A 950-nucleotide genomic window follows, 5' to 3' on the forward strand; every position below is an offset into this window, starting at 1 on the left:
CCCATTGTCGCTGGCGAAGTGGGGGGCCATCTTTGTTCGCGCTTCAGTTTCTTCCTATTGACAAATATTATATTATTAAATATTGAGTATCCAAATATCCAGAGCTTCCCGGGCGCAGCACGGCATTAGTTTCTTGAATCCCATTTTGTTAAAAAAAAAAAAAAAAGCGATTCGAGATAAGCTTACAAAGACGTAGCATAAGAATGAAAGATATTAATACGACTACCGGGTGCGTGGATGCAACGCTGTCAATATATATCAAATCACAGCTAATTATAACCACACTTCTTTTCTGAGGTGCTCAACCCCGACTCATTTGAGATATCGATGATCTTCGGGTCATTGATCTAATTATAAATGCATAAATGCGTTCGAAGTGATTAATGCCATTTCCACGTTGAAAAATTTAACATAAGAGATAGTGCCTAGCGTCGACATTTCCACGACGTCGATATCATGTTAAACTTTTTATTCTTTCACTTCGCCGGAAAAATACTCTTGTAAGCATATGATACGGGCATTGGTTCAGTGCGAACTTAGTAGGGTACTGTTTTTTAATTACTGCAAACCCAGGGCAGATGTACGGCAATTGACACTGTTGGCTTGAAATATTCTTGGAAATCATCAAAATCCAGTACCCTAGTACTGGATTATGGAAATTCCTCGGGAGTACGTATTTAGAACGATAGGAGTAGGTTTACGGTATGTTTCTGTACCACACTACCTAATTTCAAGAAGCCTGCTTATACTCGGTTCATGCTTTAACTCAGCACAAGGGCACGACGTGCAACAAGTTTCCATTGGACCCACCGGTTATCTCTGGAAGTTCCCGAGATACCGCATCGCCCGTCTTATGGACCTGGTCTAAGTAAAATTTTTGAAATTCATTCTGAGAAATACCGTGTACTGATTGGTTAAAACTAATGCCGCGCGTTGCCCGGGGAGCTCTG

At 40.9% G+C, this 950-nt stretch overlaps 1 protein-coding gene across 1 annotated transcript; it reads left to right on the forward strand.

Annotated features, from left to right (window-relative positions):
* Positions 1-652: 652 nt before the first annotated feature.
* On the forward strand, positions 653-868 carry PPTG_24643 (hypothetical protein; the record flags this gene model as incomplete). The annotated part of the gene is made up of 2 exons (XM_008918106.1): positions 653-669; positions 739-868. The coding sequence occupies 2 exons, from the start codon at positions 653-655 to the stop codon at positions 866-868; spliced, it is 147 nt and encodes a 48-aa protein (XP_008916354.1).
* Between the last annotated feature and the right edge of the window lie 82 nt (positions 869-950).

Source organism: Phytophthora parasitica, assembly GCF_000247585.1.
Source record: "Phytophthora parasitica INRA-310 unplaced genomic scaffold supercont2.141, whole genome shotgun sequence".
NCBI lineage: Eukaryota > Oomycota > Peronosporomycetes > Peronosporales > Peronosporaceae > Phytophthora > Phytophthora nicotianae.